Source organism: Eublepharis macularius, chromosome 4 (assembly GCF_028583425.1).
Source record: "Eublepharis macularius isolate TG4126 chromosome 4, MPM_Emac_v1.0, whole genome shotgun sequence".
In the NCBI taxonomy this organism is placed as follows: domain Eukaryota; kingdom Metazoa; phylum Chordata; class Lepidosauria; order Squamata; family Eublepharidae; genus Eublepharis; species Eublepharis macularius.
This window is the reverse complement of record NC_072793.1, coordinates 48,567,166-48,593,928: the sequence shown is the minus strand read 5'-3', so window position 1 is coordinate 48,593,928 and position 26,763 is coordinate 48,567,166. Positions and strand designations below refer to the sequence as shown.

Sequence of the window (26,763 nt, the reverse complement as noted above, 5' to 3'; positions counted from 1 at the left end):
AAGCATTAAAACAGACCTTGTCATTCTGGAGTCCTGCTTCCAAAAGTGGTAGAACTAAAATAATACATGAAAAGCAATGTGGTTTATCATTCATGGTCTCCTCTACTACTATCCAGCGAACCAGTTAAGCCCTGTTCTCAAGTCCTAATCTCTATGCCCTTACCTTCAGAGGTAAGGCAATTGGTGACTAGAGAGGGGGTATTTCCTGTGATGGCATCTCATCTATGGAAGACCCTTCCCTTTGAGGCTTGCTTAGTACCTATCTTACTGTCTTTTAGGAGCCAGGCCAAAACTTGTCTTTTTATTCAAGCTTTTAGTTAAGGAATTTAACTTCCTAGTTTTTAAATTTTGTTTTATTTATTTATAGTTTTGATTTATATTCCGCCCTTGCCACACAAGCAGGCTCAGGGCAGATTACAGTATGATAAAAAGCATTTACAGTATAAATTGTATTAAAACAGTTTAAATAACAATATAAAACAACATAGTATAAACATAATATAAAATAGATAGCAGCACTTGGTAACAGGGTTCGCCACCTGAGCTACCATTTAAAATGTAAAAGAGCTAGATGGTGGACGCATCTGATTGGCAAGGCCACGCCCAGCCTCAACCATATGCCTGGCGGAACATCTCTGTCTTACAGGCCTGGTGAAAGGATAACAAATCCTGCCGGGCCCTGGTCTCATTCGACAGAGAGTTCCACCAGGTTGGAGCCAGGATCGAAAAGGCCCTGGCTCTGGTCGAGGCTAGGTGGGCCTCCCTGGGGCCAGGGACCACCAACAGTTGCTTATTTCCTGATCATAATGTCCTCTGAGGCACATACAAGGAGAGATGGTCCTGCAGATATGCTGGTCCCAGTCCACATAGGGCTTTATAGGTTAACACCAAAATCTTGAATCTGATTTGGTACTCATTGGTAGCCAATGCAGCTGGCGCAATACCAGTGTTGTGTGTGCACCATTTGGCACTCCAGTGACGACACGCACCACTGCATTTTGAGCCAGCTGTAATCGCCGGATCAGACCCAAGGGAAGCCCTGCATAAAGCGTGTTACAGTAATCCAGCCTAGAGGTGACTGTTGCTTGAATCACTGTAATTAAATCATGGGTTGAGAGATATGGGGAAAGCTGCCTGGTCTGGTGCTGATGGAAAAAAGAAGACCCGGCAACCACTGCAACCTCAGCCTCCATTTTCAAGGAGGCATCTAAGATCACCCCCAAGCTTCTGACCCTTGGAACTGGCATGAGTAATGTCCCATCGAGGGCCGGAAGCTGAGGTCCCGAATCCACACACCCATGACTCAAATACAGGACCTCCATCTTCGTGGGGTTTAATTTCAGCCTGCTTCTGATTGAGGCTAGGCAGGCCTCCCTGGGGCCAGGGACCACCTACAGTTGCTTATTTCCTGATCTTAACTTCCTCTGGAGTACATATGTGGACAGACGGTCCTGCAGATACGCTGGTCTGCTTCTGGTCTGAGGTGTGTTTTAATGGCTTGTTTTATGCTGTTTACATCCCAGGGTTCTTTTAATGGCTTGTTGTTTTTATATTGATAACTTATTTTAATTGTACACTGCCCAAAGCTGAACTCTGATGAGGCAGCACAGAAACCTTTTAAATAAATAAGCAGTAAGCAAATTCACTCTGTATTGTTCCACACTTTTCCATTCTGCAACAACAGATTCCAAAGATGTCACAAAGATTGGACACATGTTGACAGTACATTTGGGGATAGTTCGCAATCCTTGAAATTACTCTTTCCACTTGGAACCAAGAATGGCAATGAGCATAGCAACTACTTCCTGTTAGAAAATGCAGCACTGGAAGGTCTCTAACAGAATTGCAGCACTTAACAACATCAATGACAACAACTTTGCTTATATACCACTCTCTAAACAAATTAGTGCCTCAGAGTGGTGAACAAAGTCAGTGTTATTATTATCCCCACAACACAGCTGGGTATCTGGGGCTGAAAGTAGGGGCTTAGCCAAGGCCAACTACTGAACTCCTGGCAGTAGTGAGATCTGAACCAGCAGAGTGCTGATTCACAACCCAACCACTTAACCACTATGCTACAGGATGTGCACAGGCATAGAACTTTGTGCTTCACAAAAAAAACCCTTCTTCCAAGGCCTATCTGACCTACCCACTGAGGAGATGTCAGCCAGTGGATCATCTGCTTCCTCTGGGTTCAGCAGGTCTGTCTTGCTTTTCTTGATTGTGGCCCTCCGAAGAGCTCCAACAATAGGAACATGGCAAGAGAAAAAGACATTATCCTCCAGGTCTCCTGAGCAGCCTTTTTACATCTAAGGTAATTCACTTAGCTAGACTAACAGGCGTTTTCTGCAACTAAGGGTTAAACTTGACATGATGATCTCCAAGTCCAACACTTTATCCACTGTATCACACTGAAACTCTGGAATAGGCAACAGCCCCCTCTACATCTGATGAAGAGCTGTGGTTCTCGAAAGCTTATGCTACAATAAAGTTGGTTGCTACGGTTGTTAAAGGTGCTACAGGACTCTTTACTATTTAGCCCCCTCTACAATCACTCTTTTTCTCCAACTATCCCCAATGAAGATGGGCCAGTATTTCTGAACTGTTCTTCTATATGTAAAATTTAGGTTCATTGGGAATAGCCACATTCCCAATGATTCCATAAACAATCCTTAGTTATTACAAATCAGACCTATCTACCAATGAAACTACGACATTTCCACTATGGATACTTCACCTGTTCTCTCACATGTCATATTTGTGGAAGATTGTGGCTTACCATCAAAGGGGTGACGAGGTTCTCCCTCTATGTCATCTTCAGCCAGGATAACTTCTTCTATGAGAAAACCAACTGAAATTAAGCTGGGCTTTGGCATTAAGCAAGGTAGGGGAAGTTGGCAAAATAATTACAGTTGGATTTAGAGTGGAGAACATTATCACAGGAATCCACATTTCAGCCAGTCCAAAGGACAGCTGTAGTTGACTCCTGGAAAAGCAGAGCTCTCTGACTGTCTAATTGCTGGCTATTCCACCAGAGGTTAATAATGCATTCTTCCATTTTGTAAGTTGCTTCACAAGCTGTTTTTAAAAATAACAGAGTTTCGCTTACCGTAACTGCTGTTCATTGACGTCTTCTGTGCAGGCACACATGGGACTGCGCACGCGCAGGCCTGCCGACTGGACCTTTTTTTCTCTAGCTAAATGTCCACTAGGGGGCGCCCAACCGGTTAGTGCGCATGCGTGGCCTTTCCCGCCAATATTACATCCGATGGGCGCCCCTCACCCTCCAGTTTCTCCTGTGCTGCCGACCCCCAGAGAAAAATTCACCTGGAGGAAGCATAGCGGGGCAGGAGGGAGGGTATGTGTGCCTGCACAGAAGACGTCAATGAACAGCAGTTACGGTAAGCGAAACTCTGTTTTCATTGTCCATCTTCTGTGCAGTCCCACATGGGAGACTCACAAGCCGCTTACCTTGGAGGAGGGTATGCTTCTTACAAAAAAAGCGATTGCAGGACAGCTTGACCAACAGCCGCCTCCTTGCGCTCCAACGTATCCAAGGCATAGTGTTTAGCGAAGGTCTCAGACCAGGACCACGTAGCCGCTCTGCAGATTTCCCGAATGGGAATCCCTCTCAGGAAGGCTGCTGAAGATGCCTGGGCTCTGGTGGAATGAGCTTGAACCTCTAGGGGACACTCAACATTAGACTGTGTGTAACATGTCTTTACAGCCATCGTAACCCACCTAGAAATAGACTGAGGAGTGGTAGCCTTCCCCTTGCGGGAACCCGCATAACTAACGATCAGACTATCAACTTTTCTAAACGACTTGGTTCTCTGGAGGTAGAAAAGTATCACCCTACGCACATCTAAGGAGTGCAAAGCCCGTTCAGAGCTGTCTGCAGGCGAGGGAAAGAAAACAGGTAGAATAATGTCCTGTGACGTGTGAAACTGCGTGGCAACTTTAGGACGGAATCTCAGATCCGGTCTAAGGACCACTTTATTGGGGTGCACCTTAAGAAAAGGAGGGTCCTAAGGGCCGCCAGTTCACTAACCCGAAGTAATGGCCACCAAAAACGTAACCTTGAATGATAAAAACTTTAAGGCACACGATGCCAACGGCTCAAATGGCGCCCTCATCAGAGCAGCCAGCACCAACTTAAGTGACCACTGGGGTACGATCTCCCTAACTGGGGGAAATATATTATGTAAACCCTTGACGAAGTATTTGGACAAACTATGGGAAAAAACTGTTCTACCATCAACCTTCACGTGAAAAGCGGAGATGGTAGCCAAATAAACCTTCACTGAAGAATTAGAAAGTCCTTGATCCTTAAGTGTCAGTAGGAAATAAAAAATAGCCCCCAAGTGGCAAGTCCAAATATCCAACCCCTTCTCTGCAGCCCAAGACTCAAAACGTTTCCACTTAGCTGCATATGATTTACGAGTGCTATCTCGTCTGGCATTAACTAGGATTTCCGTAACTCTGTCAGACAACCCTGTGAGCCCCGAATAAACCATGCTGTCAGCTTCAGTTTGGGTAAATCGTGATACAGAACCCCTTCGTAAGAAAGGAGATTGGGAACCAGATTGAATTAATAAGATAAACCCTGAGAAAGCTGCATCACCAGATGAAACCACGGCTGACGTGGCCAAAAGGGAGTGACTAGGATCACGTGTGACCCCTCCTGGAGGATCTTGCTGACTGTCCTGGCAATCAGCGGAAAGAGAGGGAACGCATAAAAGAGAACTCCTGTCCAGGAGATCTGGAAAGCGTCCCCCAAAGAGTTTAGACCCAGACCTCCCCGGGAACAAAACTGAGGGGCTTTCCTGTTGCTTTCTGACGCAAACAGGTCCACCTCGGGGAAACCCCAAGTCTCGAACAGGCCGTTCAACTCTGAGTCCGCAATAGTTCACTTGTGGTTGTCGGATGTCAGACGGCTCAACTTGTCTGCTATCACATTCGAGGCCCCTGGAATGTGAACTGCTTGTAATGAGATGCCCCTGTCTAATGCCCATTCCCAGATCCGCATCGCTTCTTCGCAGAGGGTTCGAGATGTGGTGCCCCCTTGTTTGTTCAGATAGAACATGGCCGTGCAATTGTCTGTGAGAATTTGCACCGTCTTGTGTCGTAGCATATCTGCGAATGCGATAAGGGCAAAACGGATAGCCAGTAACTCTAACATGTTAATGTGGAGACACCTGTCTTGGTCAGACCAAGTCCCATGGGCTCTAAGAGGTCCACACTGAGCACCCCAACCAATAGTTCTGGCATCCGTAGATATGGTGACCTGACACTGAACTGTTCCAAAGGCAATCCCCTTAAGAAGGTTACCCTCAGAGAGCCACCACTTCAGGGAGCGAAGAACTTCACGAGGGATAGAATACTTCCTGGTCTGAGGGGCTGAGAGAAAATCATGACTGACAGAAACCACAATTGAAGTGGTCGCATGTGCAATCTGGCCATAGGTGTCACAGCCGTGGCCGACGCCATAAGGCCCAACAACGTCTGGATAGCCAACACTGGTTGAAACTGACATCTGGAGAAATGAGCTACCATGCGTTTAACACGTAAGGCACGTTCCTGGGGCAGGAATCCCTTGTTCAAAATTCCATCTAAAACCATGCCTATAAACTTCGCCCTCTGTGAGGGAGCCAAAACCGATTTCTGAAAGTTAACTAAGAGTCCCAGGCGAGCACAAGTGCGCACCACAAGGTCTACGCGTTCACAAAGTAGGTCCGAGGACGGGGCTGCCAAAAGCCAGTCGTCCAAATAAGGAAAAATGGAGCACCCCTGACGTCTAAGGAAAACTACCACAGGAGCCATGCACTTAGTGAAAACTCTACGTGCAGACGACAGCCCAAAGGGCAGGACCTGATACTGGAACACTTTACCATTACAAAGAAACCTCAGGAACTTTCTGTGTTCTGGGTGTATGGAAATATGGAAATACACGTCCTTGAGGTCCAGGACAGCAAATCACATGTTTTCAGGCATCAGCTGTAGGACCATATGCAAGGTTAGCATTCTAAACTTTCTAGATCTCACCGACTTATTCAGGCCTCTAAGGTCTAAGATGGGACGTACTCCCCCATCTTTCTTGTCGACTACGAACATCTTGGAGTAGAACCCAAGAAGGGGTTCCCCCTGTGGGACCTCAGTAATCGCCCCCTTCTGTTGTAAAAGCCTTTACAGCAGTCCGGAGCTTCTGTAAGGAGGAATCAAATGAGAAATCAGGGAGAGACAACTCTGGATAAACTTCAAATTCAATTTTATAGCCAAACTTTATAACATCAAGAACCCAACTGTCAGCCTGGATCTCCACCCAGAACAAACTAAACTCAGCTAAACCGTCTCCAAAGACAACAGCCTGGTCAACGGCTAGTCAGAACTGTTTTGGCTGGGAAGCCGGTTCTTTTTCAGCCGGACTCCGACGATTCTGTCGCGGATGGTAGTTGGATCTGCGTCGCTGGAAGGAGCCCGACTGTTGATGGGGCTGTCTGAAGGAGCCATAAGGAGGATACGGTTGGTACCTCTGGGTTCGCTTCCGATAGTAGTATGAGGAACGGTATGGAGGATGGTTGAACTGAGACGGTCTTGCGTGGACGATGCCATATGACTGCGCCGTCAGGCGGTCCTTCCGTTTCTGAGACAGGTATTCATCCGTCTTACTGGAAAAGAGGGTCTTCCCTTCAAAAGGCATATCCTCGACTCTGCTCCGGGTTTGAGGAGGTAGCGCTGTCGTACGCAGCCAGGCATGCCTCCTGAGAACGACGGCTGAGGCCAAGACTCTGGCTGAGGTCTCCAGGGTGCTGCGGCCGGCACTAATCTGCTGCTTTGACAGGCGTAGTGCCTCATCCATAATGACTTTGGCAAGGACCCTCTGGTCGTCAGGGAGTTTATCAAGGAACACCGCGATTCGGTTCCAAAGGAATATTTGATAGGCACCCATTATGGAAGAATAATTCACGATCTTCACTGTCAGGGCCGCTGAGGAGTAAATCTTTTTTCCCAGAGAGTCCAACTTTCTACTCTCCTTATCAGCAGGTACAGCATGAGAGCTTTGTCTCTGACTGGATTGCATCTCCTCAGCGACCAGAGACGATGGAGGAGGATGGGTGAAGAGGTAGGTGCAGACATCATCCTGAGTCTTGTATAAAGCTTCCAGTCGACGAGAAGTAGGGTGAATGGAAGCAGGCTTCTCACATACCGAGGGAATGACCTCCTCCAGACATTCTATAATGGGGAAAGCAATCGAGGCCGGATTGCCCGAGTATATATGGCGTAAGATCTTATCCTTGGGCTTCGGGTAGACTGCAGACACTTCCAGCTCCAAGGAGCAAGCCATCCTCATCATCTGCTCCGCATAGAGGCGGAACTCCTCCGTTGAAGAAATCCTGCCGGAACCGATAATAATCTCGTTTGGCAACGGATCCGATGGGGGGCTCGGGCTTTGATCACGGTCAGCCTCAGAGCGATGGTAGACATGTTCCCGTGTGGGAGAGCCGTAGCGGGAGTAATCGCTACCCGGCAGATCCCACTCCTCCTGAGCCGAAGAGATCGAATAGGCCCAACGTGGCCGAAGGAGATCGGAACCGAAGGCCTCCGAATGGTGGTGGTAAGACTGAGGGGAGCCCTGTTCCAAAAACCGGCGGCGTCTTGCTCGAGAAGGAGAGCTTGACCACGGACCTTCACGGGGATCCCACTCGTCAGCTGATGACAGATAAGAGGGCAATCGGATCCGAGGGGGAGGGGTTTGGGGCCTATCCCACTCGGTCTCTGTCTGTACCGATGCAGTATGTTTCTGCTTGCTCTTCTTCTTAGCTTTCTTGGGAAGAGGTTCAGTCTGGTCTTCATCCCTGGAGCGTTTCCTCTGATTCGGATCAGAAGATTTCGGATCGGAGTGCCTCGGAACCGAAGAGCTTGAAGGTTTCACCGGATCTGAACTCTTGGATTCCGATTGAGTGGCCTCGCTAGATGATCAATCAGATCGTGCTGGTTCCGAACTCCTCGACTCCGATGTCTTCGGTTCCAACTTTTTCGGCTCCGACTTCGCCAGCATCGGATCTGAAGTGCTCCTCGGACCCGGGCTCGGAGTCATGGGAGACTTGGGGGTCTGATGGACCTGTGGCGTGCTTGTCGCACTGCTCGGATCTGAGGGGGCGGTTTCTCTAGCGCGCCCTGGGGAAACTGATCTTGCAGTGGATGAAGCGCTCCGGGACGACTTCCCACTCACCGAGGGAGGTTTAGGAGGGATCTCTGCGCCATTAGTCACCCGCATGGTCCTCTTCCACAACATCGCCTCTAGCCTGGCTTTCCTTTCGGCCCTGGCTTTCGGCGTGAACTTCAGGCAGTGCTCACACTTAGACACATATGTGTCTCCCCTAGGCATTCAAGACAGACTGAGTGGCCGTCAGTCCTAGTCATCTTGGTGGAGCACGTCACACACCTCTTGAATAAGGCTTCTTCAGACATCGCGTCTGAGAAAAGCAGACTCTCAGCGACTGACAGATTTCCAACACTTTCACTTTCTTCTTCGGCAGTGGACGAGCTAGGTCTTCATCGGTCGGCGGCAAAGAAGAAACTGGAGGGTGAGGGGTGCCCACCGGATGTAATATTGGTGGGAAAGGCCACGCATGCACACTAACCGGTTGGGCGCCCCCTAGTGGACATTTAGCTAGAGAAAAAAGGTCCAGTCGGCAGGCCTGAGCGTGCACAGTCCCATTTGTGCCTGCACAGAAGACGGACAATGAAAGAAAAGCTACTAACAAATTTGTCTAAAATTCTCATTATATCTTATTTTATGCTAATTTTCTATTGCTGGTTGCTACTTTAAAACACTGATAATGGATTTTTTTTAGTTTACACTGATTTTTTTGTTTACTTGAAATATTTATGACTTTTAAATTGTATTGTTTATTGATATATTTTACACTGTTAGCAACTCAGGTAAATTCAGTAAAGGGTGGAGTATGCATTTAAAAAATAAATATAAATAAATAATAGTCAGGTAGTCAAAGCTGCCTTAATCAGGAACCTGACTGACAAATAAGTGCCTGATGAATGGAAGACTAGTTTTCTGCTGTGACCTTGTGGGTACTGAAACATACATATTACAGGCATTCTCCCCAAATTCACTTACTACAACTACTACTGCTACCATTACTATTATAATAATAACCAGTTATACATATATAAATTGAGAGGGTGGCTTTACACACCACAAGCTGATCCAGGCGTAAGGCAAGTGGCAATGGAAGCAAAAACAAAAAGTGATTTCCTGGTTTGTTCCTGGGAAAGGCAACTTCAGAGTCCAATTCTGTGCTACCTTAAAGGGGGCAAATGGTGGTCACATTTTGTACACTGACATTAATTACTATTCTCAGTTGGGCTGTACTGTATATGTACAACCTACCATTTCCTATATTTGTCATGGAGAGAGACAAAGATTCACTGTAATTTGTATGGGAACGATGCTACGTGCCTTGTTGAAAACTGGATGGACTGACTGTCCAGTTCCAGTGTCCACTAAGTCTCCTATAGTGCAATCTTATGCAAAATCCATTGAAGTTTATGGCCATGTGTCCAGGGTCTATAGCTCTGCCCCCGGACTTAACAGGAGAAGGGGAGGGGAGACAGCCAGACGACCACCATGCAGCTGCCCAGACAGACATCAAGACCCTGCCACGCCCAACAATAGAGGACAGGGAAGAAACACCCAAGCCCCAGAGAGTCAGGCGAAGCAGGTGGAAGCCAGCTAGTCCCACCCTCTGGTGGGAGGCCAAGGGGCCAGGCAGGGAGAGTAAGGACCCCCAGGAGGGGAGTAGACCTGAGGGAGGAGGCACAGGAAGCAAGGGCAGTCAGACAGCAGCCTTACCAGCCAGAGAGGAGAGGCAACCAAAGCAGCACAGAACCACGCCCCAGCCTGCAGGCCAGCTAGAAGGCAGTAGCCTGGTCCAGGCAAAGCTAGGAGCAAAACAACTCCAGGTGGAGGTGCCTGAGGCACTCTGCAGGAAAAGTTTGGCAGCCAGCCAAGGGAGCACAGGTGTGCCTGGCCCAAGCAACCAGCTCAACAGGGAAGGCTTGGCAGCCAACCAAGGAGGCACAGGTGTGCCTGCCCAATGCAGCCAACAGAGCAAACCCAGGAGTGACTGCCTGGAGGGGAGCGTGGCTGGCAGGTGGAGAAGGGAATGGTGAAGGGATTAAAGGGAAGTCCACCCACAGGGTGTGGTGAGTTGTGTAGGAGTGGAGGAGAGAGAGGGAGAATGAGAGAGTAGTGGAGAGGAGGTGGAGGAAAGAAGATGGAGAGGATGAGAAGGAGTCAGACCGTCAACTGGATGGAGACAGCTGTTGTGGAAGGCAGCCAGGACTCTGTCAGGTTGAAGGGACCTGTGGGTGGACTGAGAAGTTGTGAGGGTGAGGTATACCCCACTTCCTTCCACCGAGCGGGATCCCACATATGCCCTGAAGGTCCTGTAAGGCTGAAATCAGGCAGGCCAGCGTCTCACAGGGCGACACCCATGACAGGACCTGACACCATAGAAGAATGCTGTTCTGTTTAGGACTGCACTACTACTGTTCATTTTTACCAGTGAATTAAGTAAGAGCTGAAATAAATGCATTATCTAAGGGTCCACATCAGTATCAAAGGTGCACAAAATTGGGTGTTTGTTCACAGAAGAAAATCTAGACATTTCTTAAACCAAATGTTTCCATGGCAAAATATTTATGTTGCATTTCTTTTTCTCCTTATACACACAAAAAATATTGTTCTGAAATTAAATTCTTGACTGAAAGAAGCACAGCTAACATTTTTCAAAACCATTTTAAACAAAATTATTATAATTCCAACAAACCTTTCAATGCTACCTTCAATCAGATCTTAACAGCCATGATTTTTCTTAAATTCTGAAAACTTTTAATGAAATGAGTAAAATCATGGCTTTTATTTAACAAAAGCCTTACTTGGGGAAGCAAGCAATCCTTTTCACAAATGGCGTCCTACTCAACTGAGGCTGTGATGACAGTTCTGGAAAAAGAAGGGAAGTAGAGCAAGGAGGACCTATAGGATGGAACAGCACAGAAAGAGCACTCGCCTGCTTTGGAGATCCACTCCATATAGCCATTAAGTTCCCGTTCAATCTGTTGCTGTCTTCTCAGCTTCAGAAATGCTCGTCGGTTCTCCACCCGCTCCCTTTCTTTGGCAAACTCCCTGTAGATAGAGATAGGACAGCTTGGTAAAGGTTCTCCACCTGACTTGGCTTCACCACAAGGGGGCACAGAAATAGCATAAGGGGGGGAGAATCAAGATGTGGAGCTGTTCCCAGGCCACACAGTGAATGTTTGAGGACTGAAGACAGGAATGGATCAAATGTCTTTGTTTCCAGTTGTCATTAAATTTCACTTACTTTGCAAGGAAATAACAAACCTAGCAATAAGCCACGAGCATTAGAACAAGACCACTGACAGAGAGAAGCCTTTATCTAGATCATGTGCACTACATACTTACCCAGAAAGCACCCCCAGCACAAGGTTAAGCATAAAAAAGGATCCAATGATGATGAGGGGGATGAAGTACAACCAATTCCAAGCATTCCCTGAGGCATCGTTGCTCTGCAGAAAGGAGACAAAGAGGAGGAGATTTAAAATTATGGGAAGCTCAAGCCAGGAAACTACAAACACACTCATGATAGGCTTAAAGCAAAAATGACAACCAAAGGCATGGAATCTAACTTCATAGCATGCCAACACACCAACACAGATTTAGTCAATATAGCCAACCTGAGAATCAGCCAGCCAGCCAAACAACTGACCAACCTTCTTGCTTCCTGTCCTCTGCCTCCTTAAAAAAATATGAGCTGTACAGTATGGAACCATTCATTCTCTGGTGGTTTCTATAAACCAAATTTGTAGTGAGAACATCCAATTCTGATTCCTTCTGCATTCTAAAAGTAGTTGTGACTATGAGAACCTCTGCATACATGAGGTTGTCACTATCACTGAGTCATCCTAACTGCTATTGTTACTGCTTGGGTCAAACTAATAGGAAGAATCAGTAGCAAGAGCTACTCAACAGATCAGTACTTACATGTTTCTTTGAGAAATTACTTTGAAGAAATTAGTATTAGAGAAAGAATACCAAAAGCAGATGTTTTAAAAGCAGCAAGAGCTAGAGGAGAAATGCTAAGGCAACTGAATGCATTTTGTGATTTCTGCAAATGCTGCAACCCTGTAGATCAAATAGGTTGTCCACATGCACCGTCTGTTGCGACACTGCAAAATACTGTAGGATTTCCCTCATTGTCATAGCACTGCAATGTGTATCTGAGAAATGCTGGTGTAACTGCTGAAGAACGCTTTTGTAACACTTTAGTGTGTGTGAATTCTGGTGTTTTTAGAATGTCAGTCCCACTAAAAGCTTTCCTTATTAGTGGTTGTGGGTTGTATACACAACTAGGAGAATACAGAGCCTGCACAGTTGCTTCTGCATCCCAGTGTACCACTCCCCAGATTAAGAAGAGTTTGAAATAATAAAAGCAGATGGGAAGAAGGAAAAAAACTAAAGTAGGCACTTTTCATAACAAAAGGAAGATTTTTAGCATAGGAAGATGCCTAGAGAAATGTAAGATCCAAGAGAATGGCAAAAGAGACAGCACTACAACCGCACTTCGAACCTGTGTCATGAAACTCTAAACTTGGGTTTGTAGCGATTTTTGAAAACACTGAAATTATTTTTAGAGGCAAAGAGGTTACTCTTATATGAGAGAGCAGGAAGATACAAACCACAACAATATATTCTGTCTCAAACTACCTACAGATGGAAACAAATAGCCAAGAACCAAAGGACTTTCTTGTCTCATAAGTTGCTTACACTTTGTATAGGAGTACCAACTGCAGAGACTGTTCTGTTTATCACTGCGCATAAAACATAGGATATACAGAGCTGTCTTTTATTTCAATTAACTAAAACATATGGGAGGGAAGGTGGCATGGCATGGTCTGATCTTGTCAGAGTTTGGAAGCTAAGCAGGGTCAGTACTTGGATGGCAAATCACCTCTGTTTCTCACTTGCCTTGGAAGTCCCTTGCTGGGATTGTTCAGTAATCGAATGCATGCAGACGCATGCAGAAAGATGCTGTAAATCAGAGTTCTATGCCAAGACCCGCTCTTTGGATTCCAGCTCCTAGTTCTAAACCTATTAGACGATAGGTGGGCAGATAAATTTTATGAATATCTGAAAGGCCGTGAAAACAGACTTGGTGAGACAGGAAATTGCTCCCGTGCATGTGATTAACCCCTGCATCACAGCTGTACTGGTAATTTATATACAGCATAGACACAGATTGTGGCTCTCTCTCTCAACTGGTAACAGAATCCAAAAGCCCTGGCTTTTTTGTTGTTGTTGCTGTTGTTCTAATTCTCATACACTATGCTGATCAGAGTGAGGATTTTTTTTTATTTTAAACATATCATTCTCTAATCAGTTCTCTTTTTATAGCCAGTTCTCTTTTTAGCCCCTTCCCTTTTGTTCCCACTCTATGTACTGGTATTAAATACTTTTAAGAATAGAATTCCATCCTTGCTTTGCTGTACACAGTTCTCAACTACAGAATAGCTTTCTCTCCTCTGTGTCTTGAAAGCCAACATTAGTAGCAGGTCAAAGCTTTGCCTCAAGTAATGTGCTAATGGAACTGCCCCTTTTGTGAAGCCTGGCTACTCAGCAGTGGCTAGAGGGGCCCTTGTATAGATTGCAGATATGTGAACCTCTAACAACGCCTTGTCCCCATTTCTCTCTGCTAAATATAGACTGAAGAACAAAAAGAGCTTTTGCAATGTGGCAGCTGGTAAGCCCTAGCCTTCAGGAAAATGCTAAGGTGCTAAGTGACTTTATGTAGACACAAAATTCTCTGCCCCCATTTGAGTGGCCATTCTTCCTACAAAAACTGAAACTACAGTTAATCCCCTACTAGTGGAAGAGTAACTTAAACCTGGAATAGTTTCCAGTTATCTTTAGCTGAATAAGAAGCCATTGGTGTGATAACGTGTTCTCACTTGAGTTGTCTCATTCATTTTAGTTTTCCTCTGCTTGGTTCCTATTGTCCACTTAACTATTCCATTGTTTGCAGCTCCTCAATTAACCAAGGGGCATTCCAGGCTCCACAGAATGGAAGAGGATCCATCCCTAGGTCTCTTTTGTATTTCACAGGTCAACCAAAACTTCAGCAGGAGTGTTATCCATGCTGACCAGAAAATCCCCAAGAGATGTCAAGAAACCCTCCAAACCCACCAAGCTCCTAGTTTGGACCATCCTAACTAGCACCTATGCTTGAGGAACAGTAGGATTTCAGTCCAGTGACCAACAAGATTTTCAGGGTATAAGCTTTTGAGAGTTAGAATTCCCTTTTCAGCAGGATAGGACCCAAATCTGCTGATTTACTGCAGATCAGCACAGCTGCCTACCTGATACTACCTTTAAGGAGAATTTGATTATGAGTTTAAACATCACAGGGTAATGGTCAGTCAGACACTGACAAGGACAGAGTAAAATAAAATACCCCAATCACTAAGCTATGTGCTTTATACACAGAGAAAACCACGTCAAGTATATGACCTGCTATACATGCAGGAATCAAAATGTTTAAGGGGAGGCCCATGAATTATTCTGAGAATTTCTTCCTACATAATGTTTTGAAGTAAAAGATTCCACCTATGAACCAGACCTATATAAAAAAGTAACTTAAGCACTAGTTTAATGCAGACAGTGTGTGAGCTGCTGCTCTGCCCGCGGGGCTGCCACCGCCTTCCACTTTCCTCCCAGATGGGTCAACGGGGTACTTCCCTCAGCCTTAGAGTTGCCAGAGGAGGGGGTTGCATCACGTTGCTCCTCCTCCTGGCTGCGAGCACATCAGTCCTTGCCCTCTCTCTCTCCATGCCAGCATACTCATCCCCAGTCTCCTGGGGATTTCTTCCTTTTATAGCACCCTTCCTTCCCCTCCCTCCCCAGGGCCACCAATCGGCCCTCCTGCCACACCTGCTCTCCGATACCCTCACCCTCACTACCTGGAGCTCGGCCCCGGGACAGGTCCAACCCCGCCAGAGTCCTTGACCAATGGGCTGAGTGCTTCCAAGGCTCCCCAGCTCTGCTGGCCCTTCTGCCCTCCATCACACCTGCACTCGTCCTGCGCCCGCCCAGGCTGGCCTCACTGGCTCTGGCAAGGCTTGTAGCTGCAGCTGCGGGGGCGGGTGTGGCTCTGTGCACTCACACAGCTGGCTGGGCAGCTGCTGTGCCACTGTATATCCCAGCTGGCCGAGAGGCCCCATGGCTTGCTTCTGCGCTGCTGTGTGGCTCACCTAGTCAGCAGGCTTCCCTGCACTGCTCTGCTGGCCAGTGGGCTTCCCCGCACTGCACCGCTGCTCCTCAGGCTTCCCTGGCCTGCTACCAGCCTGGCTACGTCCTCCCCTGGCGACGGGCTGTTGGTAAGTGCGTAAGGGGCTGGAGTTGAGGTGCCCAGTGTGGGGCAGCTTGGCTCAGCCCGGGACCGTGCCAGGGGGTCAGGACAGGTGCCAGCACTGAATGTGGGGCATGCGGGGGCTGCTCTGGACACCCCCCTCCCTGGGGTTTGGCGGTGTCACGCCAGTTGGGTCCTCATGGATCTGTGACATGTAGTCCGCATTCACATCTTGCTGTCCTGGTCTGTGATGTAGAGTGAAGCTGAAAGGAAGCAGAGAGAGGTACCACCTTAAGATGTGGGGGTTGTGCGCCTTCATCCTGGCCATTCATAGGAGGGGTGTGTGATCCATAATGAGGGTAAAAGAGTTGTTGGCAAGATAGAATTGTAGGGCACCGACAGCCCATTTGACTGCTAGTGCCTCCTTTTCCACCGTTGCATGCTTGGTCTCAGCTGGCTTTAGCTTCTGGCTGATGAACAGCAATGGATACTCATGCCCCTCAATCTCTTGGAATAAGATGGCCCCCAGCCCCATGTCAGATGTGTCCGTCTGGACCAAAAAGGGCTTGTCAAAATTGGGGTTGCATAACGCGGGAAAACAGGACAGTGCCCCGTGGAGGGACTCAAACACAGGAATCATTGCATCTGGCGCTTAGTGTGGGGGTGGGGGCTTTGTTCCAGTGTGGTGACCTCGGAGACAGGTCGGAGTTCTCCCCGGCCAACTCGCTACCCCAGGAAGGTCAGTTCCTGGAAACCTCTCTGGCTTTTCTGGGGGTTTGCTCGCAGGCCAGCCTCATCCAAGACCTGGAGGACTTCACCAAGGTACCATATATTTGAATCCCAATCTGGACTAAAAATTATTATGTCGCCGATATACGCTCTGGCAAACTCAGAGCAGCAGTTTAGTACCCAATCGACCAGCCTCTGAAAAGCGGCCGCAGCCCTGTGTAGGACAAAGGGCATTACAGTGAACTGGAAAGACCTTGTGGGATGGCAAAGGCTGTTTTCTCTTGATCTTCTGGGGCCATGGGGACTTGTCAATAGGCCTTTGGGAGGTCTAAGGCTGATACATACTGTGCTGAGCCCAGCTGGTCAATAAGTATGTCTGCCCTGGGCATGGAGTATGCGTCAAAGTTGGTGATCTCATTGACTTGGTAGTAGTTCAATAACCCCAAGATATCTTCCATTTCCTGTGCCACTACTTCCCAGCATTTTGGGGGCAGGAGTCGCCAGGGGGCCCTGGCCACCTTGTTGGGCGGGGTGGAAATTGCATGAGAGATCAGTTGTCTGCCCTGGCTGTAGGTAGAAGACTTTGGGGTTCTGCTAGAGCAGGTCCTGCACCTGGGCCTGTTGATCACCTGTTAACCCCTCAACCAGCTGGGGTTTTTCTTCGGGGCTGCGGGTGGCCATCCACAGTAGATCTCCCTCCAGTAGGTCTAGGGGTTCATCTGAGAGCTGGCAGTGTAAGGGCACCAGGATGAGCCAGGCCTTTAGATCATTGATGTGGAATCTCTTCTGATGTCGCCTCAAAGGCCCGCACAGAACCTCGTAGGACAGGGGCCCCAGGACTCGTGTGACTGGATAGAGGCCCCACAAGGGTCTCCCAAGCTTGGTGCCATAACATACTGGCTCATCAACACTCAAGCGTCCCCTCAGAGTCCCCAGGCCTTGGCCTTCCTGTCATAATAAACTTTCTGGGCCTGCTGGGCCGCCATGAGGTCCTGTCTTGCCTCCGTTCAGGCAGCCTCGAGACGACTTTGTAACTCCTGAACATAGACAGGGGCAAGCTGGGCACCGTCTCGAGCTGCAGTTGCCCATTGTTCCTCTATGCGGTGCAGGATCTCTCGTGGCTTGTGGCCATAGACAAGTTTGAATGGGGCAGACCCCATGGATGCCTGTGGGGTCTCTCTCACTGTGAAGAGTCCATGTACTGGTCCCACTGGTGGGAGTGGTTATGGGCCAATTTTCGCAATGTTTGATTAAACTGCTCCACCAACCCATCAGTTTGAGGGTGGTAGATGCTCGTGAAGATCTGCCAGACTTGGAGTGCCTGGCACAGCTGTTTCGTCAGGTTTGCTACGAAGGGTTTTCAGCAGTCCATCAGAATCTCCTGGGGTAGCCCCACCTGGGCAAAGAAATAGAGCAAGACATGGACCACGCCTGGGGTCTTCATGTCCCATAAGGGAATGACTTCGGGGTAATGGGTGGCGTAGTCCATTAACACCAGGATGTAGTGGGCTCCCTGGGGTGTGTGTGGGGTAATGGTCCTATGAAGTCTATTGCTATTTGCTCGAATGGCTCCTGAATCACAGGTAAGGGGGCCAGGGGGGCTTCCGAGAGGACACCTACTGACAAACGGGGCAAGTTTGGCAGTACTGCTTGGCGTCTATAATCAGAGTTGGCCAGAAGAAGTGGGTCGCGACTCGGGCCATGGTGTTGGCTGTGCCTTGATGTCCTGCCCACGGATGGTCGTGCACAGCAGTAAGCACCTCATGATGGTAGGGAGCTGGCATTAGCAGTTGGTGCATCTCACCTGATGGCCCCTTCACCAGCCAGTACCACAGCCCCCACTACTTGATGATCTGGGGCATATTCCCTGCTGGCCAGACATCCTGCACCACCGCTTCACTCACTGCTGTCATCTGATGGAGGGCATCTAGGGTCTCATCCTGCTCCTGGTCAGATGCAAAGTGGGGATCAGCCTGCCAGTCAGCCTGGAGCTGCCCAGCCCGTCATTCTCTACCAGGTCCCCAGGTTCTTCCTCTTGGGGTCCTACACTGTCACCCATCAAGGTCAGCTCAGGGAGTTGGCTGGGGTCTTGTGTCACAGTCCATAGGGCCAGGTGGAAGTGCGCTGCGTCCCACCCCAGCAGTAGTATATATGGTAGGGCCCACACTTGAGCAAGGTTGGTCTCATGGGCCTGTCCGAGGTATGACACAGGCACCCTCACGACAGGACACTTCTCCACGTGCTGGTGAAAACAAGCAATGGTGGCCTAGCAGATCACTGTGAGGCCCGTGGACAAGAGACGTGATCTTATCATTGACACAGAACTTCTGCTGTCCAGGAGGGTGGTCCAGCGGTGCCCTGCTAATGTCACCCAGATTAGCATCTGTGGAGGCTGAGAGGCCTAGTCGTGACCTGCATAACCCTATCCCATCCAAGGTCACACTCCACTACATTCCTTCTTCCAGTGGCCCCACTTCCCACACGTGAGGCATTATGTTTGTCCTCCTGGCTCCTTCAGGAGGCTGGGGGGGGGGGGGCGGTTGCAAGAACTCCAAGTAGATTAGGTGGAGGGCCCCAGGGCCCAGGAGGGGAGGGCCAGGGCCTGCGTCCTCTCATAGGCTGTTGGGGATTCCTGAGTCTCGGGCTGGCCCCTGCCAGCCTGCTTTTCTGGCTGTCTCCAGGAGTCCCCCCTCCACTCCCAGTGGCTTGGCCTTCTGAGCTATTCATTTCCTTGGCTCTGTGGCCACCACATTCTCCCACAAAGTGGTGGCCTCCTTGAGGGTGGTAAGCTTGTTGTAAGCCACCCAGTTCCCAGCCCTTGTGGGAATTATCTGCAACAGCTGATCCAAAACAACTTGATCCGCAATGTGTCACCCCTCGTCCGCTGTTGGTTTTAGCCATCGGTAAGCAGTGTCTTGGAAAGCTGCAATGATGGCCCAGGGTCAGTCTTCTGGTATGAGAGAGCCCGGAACTTCTGTCAGTTTCATAGTGATCTAGGACTGCCTCCTTCAACTTGTCATAGTCAGCGCTCTCCTCCTTGGGTAGCACCTTCAAGGCAGCCTGCACCTCCCCTGTCAGATATGGCCCTAGTATAAATGTGCATTGGCCTCAGGGCCACTGGGCCGCCTCCGCCATCTGCTCGAATGCATCCAGGTAGGCATCGACATCATTGTCTGGGCCCAGTTTGGCCAGGTGAAATGGTAGGATCTGCCCCGCTCCGGGCCTACTGGGTTGGCCGTACCAGTGCCAGACCCTCCGGTGCATGCACCCTACAGATATTGTTGGAGGTCTCAGAACAGCATTGTCTATGCATTGTATTGCTGTTGGGTGAGGGCTTCCTGCTGCTGCTTGGACACCTCCCATAACTTGCTCCAGCCATTGGCCAAACTGCGTAAAATCCATAGCTGTGTTGGTTTGTTGCCTGGCATCAACCACGGATTCTCCAGATGTTTGGAGCAGAAGTGGCCGCAAAAAGGGCTGGCTGCTACCCCACTCGGCAGGGGCGGGGATACACAGGAGGGGGCAGCTCACAGGCTTCTCAGTGCCTGCATTCTCCACCAGCTTGTGAGCTGCCACTCTGCCGAAGGGGCTGCCGCTGCCTTCAACCATCCTCCCAGGTGCATCCATGGGGGACTTCCCTCAGCCCCAGAGTTGCCAGGGAGGAGGCTCCATCACTTTGACCCTCCTCCTGATTGTGGGCACGTGAATCCTTGCCCTCTCTCTCCCCAGTTCACACCAGTGTACTCATCCCCGGTCTCCTGGGGAATTCCCCCTTTTATAGCACCATTCTGCCCCTCCCTCTCCAGGGCCACCAATCAGCCATCCCCCCACACTTGCTTCCTTATACCCTCACCCTCACCACCTGAAGCGTGGCCCCGGGACAGGTCCAACCCCTTTCCATCAGACAGAAGTCCCTCCTCCCGCCAGGGTCTTCAACCAATGGGCAGAGTACTCCCAAAGCTCCCCAGCTCTGCCCTCTCTGCTGGCCCTTCCACCCTCTGTCCTCCCCACGCTCATCCCGTGCCCACGCGGACTGGCCCTGCTGCCTCCAGCAGGGCTTGTAGCTGTAGCTGTGGGGGCGGGGGCGGCTTCGTGTGCTCGTACAGTTGGCTGGGTGGCTGCCATGCCACCATATCTCCCACAACTTGCTTCTGCACTGCCACACAGCTCAGCTGGCCAGCGGGCTTCCCCACGCGGCTCAGCTGGCCACTGGGCTTCCCCAGCCTGCTCCCAGCCCAGCTGCATCCCTTCCCTGGCGGTGGGAGGGAGTTGGGATACCTGGCACGGGGCAGCTGTGCTCAGCCCAGGACACCTGGGGGTCAGGGGGGGTGCCAGTACCAAGTCCAGGGCAGGCAGGGGCTGCTCCGGATACAGTGTAAAATAGTGCAGTGTGCAGCTTACACTATTTCCGATCATATTCAACACAACAATTTTCAATGGTCAATGTGATCTCCACGGTGTACAGAATGTAATATCTGTTGCTCTAAGTATGAGCCTGCTATGTAATTTCTGCAACGTTTAACATGTCATGTATACATGTATTCTTTGTTTCAGCTCTTTTCAGATTTCTGCATCATTTCAGATTTCTGCAATTCAGATCCTATTGCATTGTTCACTGGACGTCCCATCCTGTTAATTGAATTGATTTACACTGTGTAACCTACCTTGAGTCTCAGCAAGAAAGGCGGACTATAAATAATGCAAATAAATAAATAAATATTAGAAAAGCATTCTTTTAAGTGATATGAAGGTTTTATATGCCATCACTTGACACTGCACGCATCAAGGGCCAAACTAGAAGTTACGGCCTACATGGGTCCATCCTGTAGATGCCAATGCCATTTTAGAATTGAAGTCAGTCATTTAAAAATAACTCAAGATCCTGATCCTGATCAGGACTGCTGTGCAGCAGGACCAAGCAATCCCGTTTCCATGTGCATGCTTTTAAAATGCTGAAACAGCCCCCCGGGGCACAAGAAAAGGCACGAGGGGGAGGATACAAGATCGCCTAGTCCCACCATGCTGATCTTGCAACAGCATTTTTAAAAGGCTGAGTTCAGCTCTAAGTTCGGACCGCCTCTCCCCATATGTGCCCTGGAGGATGCTTCAATCAGGAGGAGATAAACAACTATTGGTGGTCCCTGGCCCCAGGGAGGCCTGCTTGACCTCGACCAGAGCCAGGGCTTTTTCAGTCCTGCCTCCAACCTGGTGGACTCTGTCTGTTGAGACCAGGGTCCGGCAGGATTTACTATCTTTCCGCCAGGCCTGCAAGACAGAGATGTTCGGCCAGGCATATGATTGAGGCTGGGCTAGGCCTCTGCCGGCCTAAAAAGAGGAGAAGAAAAGATCTGAGCCCTCCCCATTAGAGTTGTCCACCATCTGGCTGCTTTCTGGCATATTAGCCAGTATATTGAAATTTTAAACTGTTTTATTGCTTGTATGATGTAAATTGTATGAAATCCTGAGCCCACTTGAGGGAAGAGCGGAATAAAAGTCTAAAATAAATAAAATAAATAAATAATAAAATTAAAGGCCAACAACACCCACAGGTCAGATCCGAGGATGAGGCAATGTCTGCTTTGGCTCCAAGTGATGCACTCTTGCATGAACCAACCTTAAGAAAGAATGATCATCTGAGAGTGGCTGACCAGTGCCTTATTCTTTCTTGAAAATACGCATGCATTCTTTTTCTGCATTGCATTCTTAGACATGTAAGTGATTTGTGAATGAAGAAATGCAAAACATTTTAACAGCTGGTAGAAGCCCTAAATCAAGACAGAAGAATGTGACAGGGAGGAGCACAGGATGGTAATGAAACCTTTTTGGATAGAAACTAGTTTTCTTTCCCAAGAGGCTAGAAATGAAAAATGGGCTGGTTACTTATCCAGGGCACCTTCCAAATCTAGCACAAAGGCACGAGGCACAGAGAAAGGAGGACAAAGTGGTTATAGGAAATGTGATATGAGAAAACAGTAGGAAAATAATAAAGCAGCAAGACAGTCCAACATTAAAGTAAATGTATCTTCATTAAATACAATATTAAAAAGAACCGTATCACCAGCCCACCCTAGATGACAAAGACATGCGGGATCACAAAAACCTGCCCACTGTAAAGATTTAGCATTGTTTTAAACCTGCAAGATGCATGCTACAAGCACAGAAAACAATGTAATTCTAAGAACTTGAAAGACATCACTGCCATTAAACCTTAAAATTATATGGATGGGAAATCTCTGTACTGCCATCACACCTCTGGCCATTTGGACTTTACATCCTATTTCCACATGAACACACATGAAGTTGCCTTATACAGAATCAGACCCTTAGTCTAACAAGGTCAGCAGTGTCTACTCTGAAGTTACAGGCATAGGTCTGTCACATCACCTACTGCCTGCTCTGTTTAACTGAGGATGCCAGGAATTGAACCTAGGCTAGTAAGCACGCCAAACATATGTGCTCCACCTGAGCCACAGTCCATCCCCAGCCCTTTCCTTCTGAAACAAAATGATAAATGGAACAGTTTTAAGATTAGGTTGCAAGTGTTTTATATGGTTCAGATGCACTGAATGAGTGACATGGATGTGCCCTGTAAAGAACTGTAATGTTTTCTGATTTAATTAGAAAAAAGTGTGAAGTCTGTAATTTATGAACAGTTGTATATACAAGTTTTTCACAGAAGTTATATGTATCAAAAATAATCCCAATATGTTTACCAACTCTCCAATCTGCAAACCTAACAGAAAACATGTCTGTTATAAAAACTGCATTTATGTTAGAAAAATTAAAACATAATCCTTTCCAAAACTGTGCCTTTCCTCCTATAGTTTACTGAAGTCCATTCAAAATTTCCCATTGATGTGCCTGTACAATGTGCAATGCCAGAGTACAGAGGGGAGTGGTGGGTGCTATGCCCAGGCGTGGTCTTAACGAATAGGCAACAGGGGCAACAGTTCCAGGCCCCACCCTTGGAGAGGCCCTGAGTACAACCCCACCCGCCCCCAAGGAAGGGGGGAATAAGAGCAGGCTCCTTCCACCGCTTGCACCTGCCTCACCTGAGTCTCAGGAATTCGGCTTCTGAGGGCAGCAGTGGTTTCTGCCCAGGGCGAGGGCCATCCACAGCTTGGCCCCTGCAATAGTGCAGCAGGGATTTTGGGGCCCCAGCCTGGATTTTTGGTAAGGGTCCCAGAATCACTAAGACAGCCTCCTTGTTGTGCTAGAGAACTAGAGAACTCTTTCCATGGGAGAGACTTGAGATCTGAAGAAGTGTGAGTCATTCCTGTCTGAATTCCTGCTTGGTAAAAGGCTTGAGCCAGTACTGATAGAATTTAAAATATTATTATGCAGGTTTTAAAAATATTTAATAATTGCTACATTTAAATTGAGAGTTTTTACTTTTCAGTAATGGGACATACATATCTTATGCCTGAGCTTTCAGAATAAAACAAAGGAAAAATATAAACAACATTTTAATGGCATTTAGGACAACCCTGTGAGGTAGGTTAGCCTGAGAAAGAAAGTGGCAGGTGCAAGTGTAACCATGGTAACCATTACAACACATTGCCTCTGTACCATTATAGCCCAGCTCACACTGCAGATAGCAGGAATGAATTAGTATATGATGCCAAGGAATCTGCAGAGCAGATAGCTCCTGAGCCCTCAGGTATATATAGTGTTTGGTTTATCTGATATCTCTATCAAATAAAATATTGCTGATAAAGGTCATGCCAAGCTGTAATTTGAAAAAGCTCTCTCTTTTTCACCTCCTATTTCTTTAACAGGCATTTTAATCTTTCAATCCCCTGCAAACTATGCTGTTTTGATTCTCAAAGGGAAGTTTTATTGCAGGCTGGGACTGCCACTTCAGCAGCCCCTAGTACAGACTGAATTCACTGCTAATTCAAACTTTACTAGTCAGCAATTTTTCTCTCACTCCATTGCCTCTCCACCAATCCTAAAGAATCTAGGTTTTTTGCAGCTGAAAGGAGACTAACAATGCATTTACTGTACTAATTTCTTACCATAATGGTAATATGCAATAATTTCTGTATTCTTTAAAGGAAATTAAGTCAATCACATCTGTGCCCTAGACATGTACAAGGATACCTATGTTTGCTCCAAAAGGATAAACAGAAGCTCTAGGGCTACTTCTAGTCAGAAGAATGTGATGGGGGGAAAAGTTTAAATCCTGCTCCCTTCAGTAGTAGTGTCCTGACCTGGATAGCCCAGGCAAGCCTGAGCTCATCGGATCTCAGAAGCTAAGAAAGGTTGGCCTTCGTTAGTAATTAGATGGGAGACCTCCAACAAAGACAGCGGTTGTGGAGGCAGGAAATGGCAAACTGCCTCTGTTAGTCTCTTGCCATGAAAACCCCACCAGGGGTCACCATAAGTCAGCTATGGCTTGAGGGCACTCTTCACCACTCACTAGCAATAGAAATTGGGTCCCTGCTTGCCTTCTTTTAAAAAAATGCTTGGGTGTTTCTTGCACAGAACTCTTAGCATCACGTCTGCTTTGATCTTAAAACAGGAAGTATATCAAAACTATCGAGCTTCCAAAAATGGATGGCAGCCTGCATTTGGTTTGGTAAGTTACAAGTTGTATAGGTTTGCCCAAACAGAATACGGCCCAGTTTTCTGGTTCCTCTGATTTTGGAGTCAGCCAGTTCTTGGAGCTGAAACACAGTTAAAGCAACTAGAGGCTAATATCCTTGGATTCTCTCTCTCATCACGTGTGATGGATTTGTCTGCTCAAAGTACATATATGCACTGAAGTCAGCCAAAAGTTTAGTGCATACTTACACATATGGAGATGTCTAGCAAATTCATCCTCTGGAATTTGTTCCTATTATTCCAGGAAGTTTGGTTCTCGCCAAGAAAACTGGTGCAAAGCAGATCCTCGCTCCGGTTTAATTTGGAGGGATTCATGGCCACTGAGTCATGAAGCATTGCTGGCTGCTACGAACTCATTTGGAGGCCAATGGGGAATATAGTGAGATAGAGTCCTGGGACAGCAAGCCTTCTTGTCTGCATTAGCTTGATTAGCTCATAGAGCAGAGCATCAGTTCGATGTGTAGCACACTTCCCAGCACTAGCCACTTGGGAAACTTTATGCAGAGGAATGAAGCTGCTAAGCCCCCAAATGCAGCCGCAGGACTGAACTCAGAACACACACATGCAGCAAATATAGTATAAAGAAAGTTTTCACAGGACGTAAAGAAAAACAAATCCCAAGTATCTCCAACCAAGGAACTGAAATATTTTTCACCTTCCCCTTTTCCCTCTCTGTCAACTATAAATGGCTTTCTTTCTAACTTTTACAGTTGGGGAGAGAACTTCAGCAATGTTACTACAGATGCAGTATTACGCACAGGGCATCCCTTCTGACTATCAGCCAGCTGTCCTAATCAGACAGCTCCCATCATGCTACTCATTCCTCTGTAAGGTCAATATTTGTTTAGTACCTGACATTAATAATCATTTACAGATAAAACATGTAAGCAAATCTTACACTACAGGCTTTGAAGAAAAAACTGAACAGGAAACTGTTGGGGGCCTGGTGAACTAGACAGGGGCTGTGATTTAAAATCAATTTTTCCTTTATGGACCAGTGAGCACACAGTGGGTAGCATTCTCACCCTTCACCCTTCCTGGGTCTTACACACACAGCACTATACACCTACATAGGATTAGGTATCCAGAAACACATTTGTTAGTACACTAGCACTGCACTAGAAGAGGCTGAAACATAGCAGGAAGCCAGAATGGTTAGATGACTGTTGAACTGCTATCTAAATAAGATGTTTCCCATAGAAGTCTTATAAGGCGAGAGATGCCAGTGGGGTGCAAGCTTTGAAAAACAAGGCAGCCTCCCTTAAGTTTAAGCTGTAAACACGGTTACAATGTATGAAATGCTGAGGAATTAGGCAGTCAAGATCTCTGCCTGAAATTGCTAGTTCCTGCTCTGTTTCTGCTATGCTGTTTTGCAGCAAAAATATACATAATTTTATATTACATATTGAGGGGGAAACATACAAATGTTCTTTCACAGTTTCAAAACTCTACAACCACAGTCTGACCTAGTAACACCGCCACTAAACCTTCTTGGCCCTTATGCTGCGCCTATGTTCCTTTACACTTGCAGCTCGAGCAGGGTCAGATTTATAAAGCCAGAAATTTATTTATTTACATACTTATTTACAGTATTTATAGTCCACCTTCCTCAGTGAGACTCAAGGTGGATTATACAGTGTAAGTCAGTATCATCTACGGTTGGGGCATTCAGTAAACAAAGCAACAGGTCTTGGATAGCATAAAATTTGAAAACAAGCATAAATCTGATACAGAGCAAAAACAATGCCGAAACAGATCATAATCAATTAAACATAACATGCAGAAATTACCTAGTATGACCCTACTTAGCACCCTGGCCATGCTGGGAAGCATATAGATGTACATAACTTCAGGGATCTGCCCACTATACACTTACATATTTTTGACACTACTACTGGATTCTAGTCCATTGTGAGCTGAAGGAAACCCTTTCTTCTAGTTTACAGCAGAAACTAGCATTGTACCATGCTGAATTACTGCC

At 47.5% G+C, this 26,763-nt stretch overlaps 1 protein-coding gene across 3 annotated transcripts in view; it reads right to left on the bottom strand.

The window, feature by feature from the left end:
- CACNA1A (calcium voltage-gated channel subunit alpha1 A) overlaps window positions 1–26,763 on the bottom strand; it is a 262,064-nt gene that overhangs the window by 134,609 nt on the left and 100,692 nt on the right. For all 3 annotated transcript variants that reach the window (XM_054976850.1, XM_054976848.1, XM_054976849.1), the window contains exons 7-10: window positions 11,507–11,610; window positions 11,094–11,209; window positions 2,780–2,836; window positions 2,150–2,239 (exon numbers count right to left, since the gene is read on the bottom strand). In XM_054976850.1, the coding sequence (XP_054832825.1) occupies window positions 2,150–2,239; window positions 2,780–2,836; window positions 11,094–11,209; window positions 11,507–11,610 (367 nt within the window). The remainder of the gene's footprint in view (window positions 1–2,149; window positions 2,240–2,779; window positions 2,837–11,093; window positions 11,210–11,506; window positions 11,611–26,763) is intronic.